The sequence below is a fragment of the Notolepis coatsorum genome (assembly GCF_963971535.1).
Source record: "Notolepis coatsorum genome assembly, chromosome: 5".
Taxonomy (NCBI): Eukaryota; Metazoa; Chordata; class Actinopteri; order Aulopiformes; family Paralepididae; genus Notolepis; species Notolepis coatsorum.
Genome location: NC_140169.1, coordinates 145,472,725 through 145,474,949, shown reverse-complemented (window position 1 = coordinate 145,474,949; position 2,225 = coordinate 145,472,725). Strand labels below are relative to the sequence as shown.

General features: G+C 47.7%; 1 protein-coding gene across 1 annotated transcript in view; it reads left to right on the top strand.

Annotated features, from left to right (window-relative positions):
* The window catches only part of LOC311228405 (phospholipase DDHD1-like), a gene marked incomplete at both ends in the record, with an annotated part of 31,535 nt that extends 29,586 nt beyond the window's left edge, over positions 1 to 1,949 (top strand). The window contains one exon of the mRNA XM_084314313.1: positions 1,762 to 1,949. Within this exon, the coding sequence (XP_084170439.1) occupies positions 1,762 to 1,949 (188 nt within the window). The remainder of the gene's footprint in view (positions 1 to 1,761) is intronic.
* Positions 1,950 to 2,225: the final 276 nt, after the last annotated feature.

Sequence of the window (2,225 nt, the reverse complement as noted above, 5' to 3'; positions counted from 1 at the left end):
AACGGCATACATTACACAGTACATTACAGACACACGCTGTGATCGCGGGGGGGAAGATATCGGATCAACGTAAGATTGATAACATTATAGTCCTTACCTTGTCTCTGCAAAAAGAATAATCTGATCGCCATTCCAAATACTCATCGCGATCGCTTGTCCAACGTTATCCAGCATTGCAGATGAACGGGCGGGCAGGGACCCTCGTCGAGGCAACTGTGGTGACCGCTTGTCTTGCCGGAGTGTTCAGACCCCGACCCCATGCCGCAGCTCGGCCAAGAAAACAAATCCTTTTCAAATGAGTACAATAGCGGCCGCAAGGCGTTAGGCGGCGGTATCGGACCGTCGCGGTCTCAGACAGAGTGCCACATATTGCCACAGCACAGCAGGATGAATTATGAATGGAAATAGCTAGGGATGCTCGATATTGGCTTTTTTACCGATACCGATATACCGATATTGTCCAACTCTTAATTTCCGATACCGATATCAACCGATACCGATATATGCAGGGTTTCCCCCCCAAAAAATTTGAATAATTTCAGGTAATTAACATTACATATCTCTTGTTGTGGAATTAACACAACATTATGCATACTTTTGACAATAAATAAAATCAGAATTTGTTCTTACTTGCTTGCCTGGGTAAATAAAGGTTACAGAAATGTAAAAAACAAAAATATTTTTTTTTAAAACCGATACCGATATTTTCCGATATCACATTTTAATGCCGATATCGGCCGATAATATCGGTAGGCCGATAATATCGGACATCCCTAGAAATAGCGAATAAAAGGAAAAATGACACAGAAACGTAGATCTACGTTTTTCCGGCACTCAACCGCTGGGCCACAGAAACGTAGATCTATGTTTTTGGCAATCAAAGGGTTAAGGTGCTTTTGTGTGTACGCTGACGCTCATGTGATGATTCTTTAAGTCTTTCCGTCAGTAGTCAGGGACAACAGTGGCTCAGGAGGCAGAGCTGGTAGTCGGAAGGTTCCCGGTTCGATTCCCCCTCCTCTCAGGCAGCGTGTTGTCGAAGTATCCTTGAGCAAGACAATTAAGCCGATACCCGGTGAGCAGGTTGGCACCTTGGCACGGTGCCATCGGTGGGTGAATGTGTGAGTTAATGGGTCAAATGATTATGTGAGGAACAAATTGTAAAGCGCTTTGGATATTAAGCTGCTATATAAATGCACCATTATTTATTACTTATTCAGTCTGTTTGTCCGGTGGATTGATTGATTGATTGTCAATTCAATCTAAAATTACATACAATACCGGCACACAACATGTACAGCCATCACATATAATCTAAAATCGTCAAGGATTATTTAAAACACAATAAAACCTTACGGCTTATTTCCATTGTGGTCCTCCGATCGGATGTGATTGGAGGATGGTGTAAAAAAAAGAGGGCGGGGCTTGGACATAAGGTCATGCGCGTCTCTCTCTGTGTTCCAGTGGAGCTGGAGAGAAAGAGGGCGGGGCTCGGAGAGAGGTCATAGGTCATGTGTGTTTCTCTCTCTGTGTTCCAGTGGAGCTGGAGAGAAAGAGGGCGGGGCTCGGAGAGAGAGGTCATAGGTCATGTGTGTTTCTCTCTCTGTGTTCCAGTGGAGCTGGAGAGAAAGAGGGCGGGGCTCGGAGAGAGAGGTCATAGGTCATGTGTGTTTCTCTCTCTGTGTTCCAGTGGAGCTGGAGAGAAAGAGGGCGGGGCTCGGAGAAAGGTCATAGGTCATGTGTGTTTCTCTCTCTGTGTTCCAGTGGAGTTGGAGCGCCGCATGGACTTCGAGCTGCGCGAGGGCCTGGTGGAGAGCCGCTATTGGTCGGCGGTGACGTCACACACGGCCTACTGGTGCTCGCACGACGTGGCGCTCTTCCTCCTCACCTTCATGTACCGACAGCAGCACCTCCCGTCCTCCGAGCCGGCAGAGGACAACCTGGAGTCCTAACCCAGCATCCACACACACACGCATGCATGCACGCGCACACACACATGCACACACACACACACACACACATGCAGACATACATGCACACAGACCACACACACACACACACACACACACACACACACACATGCAGACATACATGCACACAGACCACACACACACACACACACACACACACACACACACACACACACACACACACACACGCGCGCACACACACACACACAAACAAACACACACACACACACACACACACACACACACACACACACACAC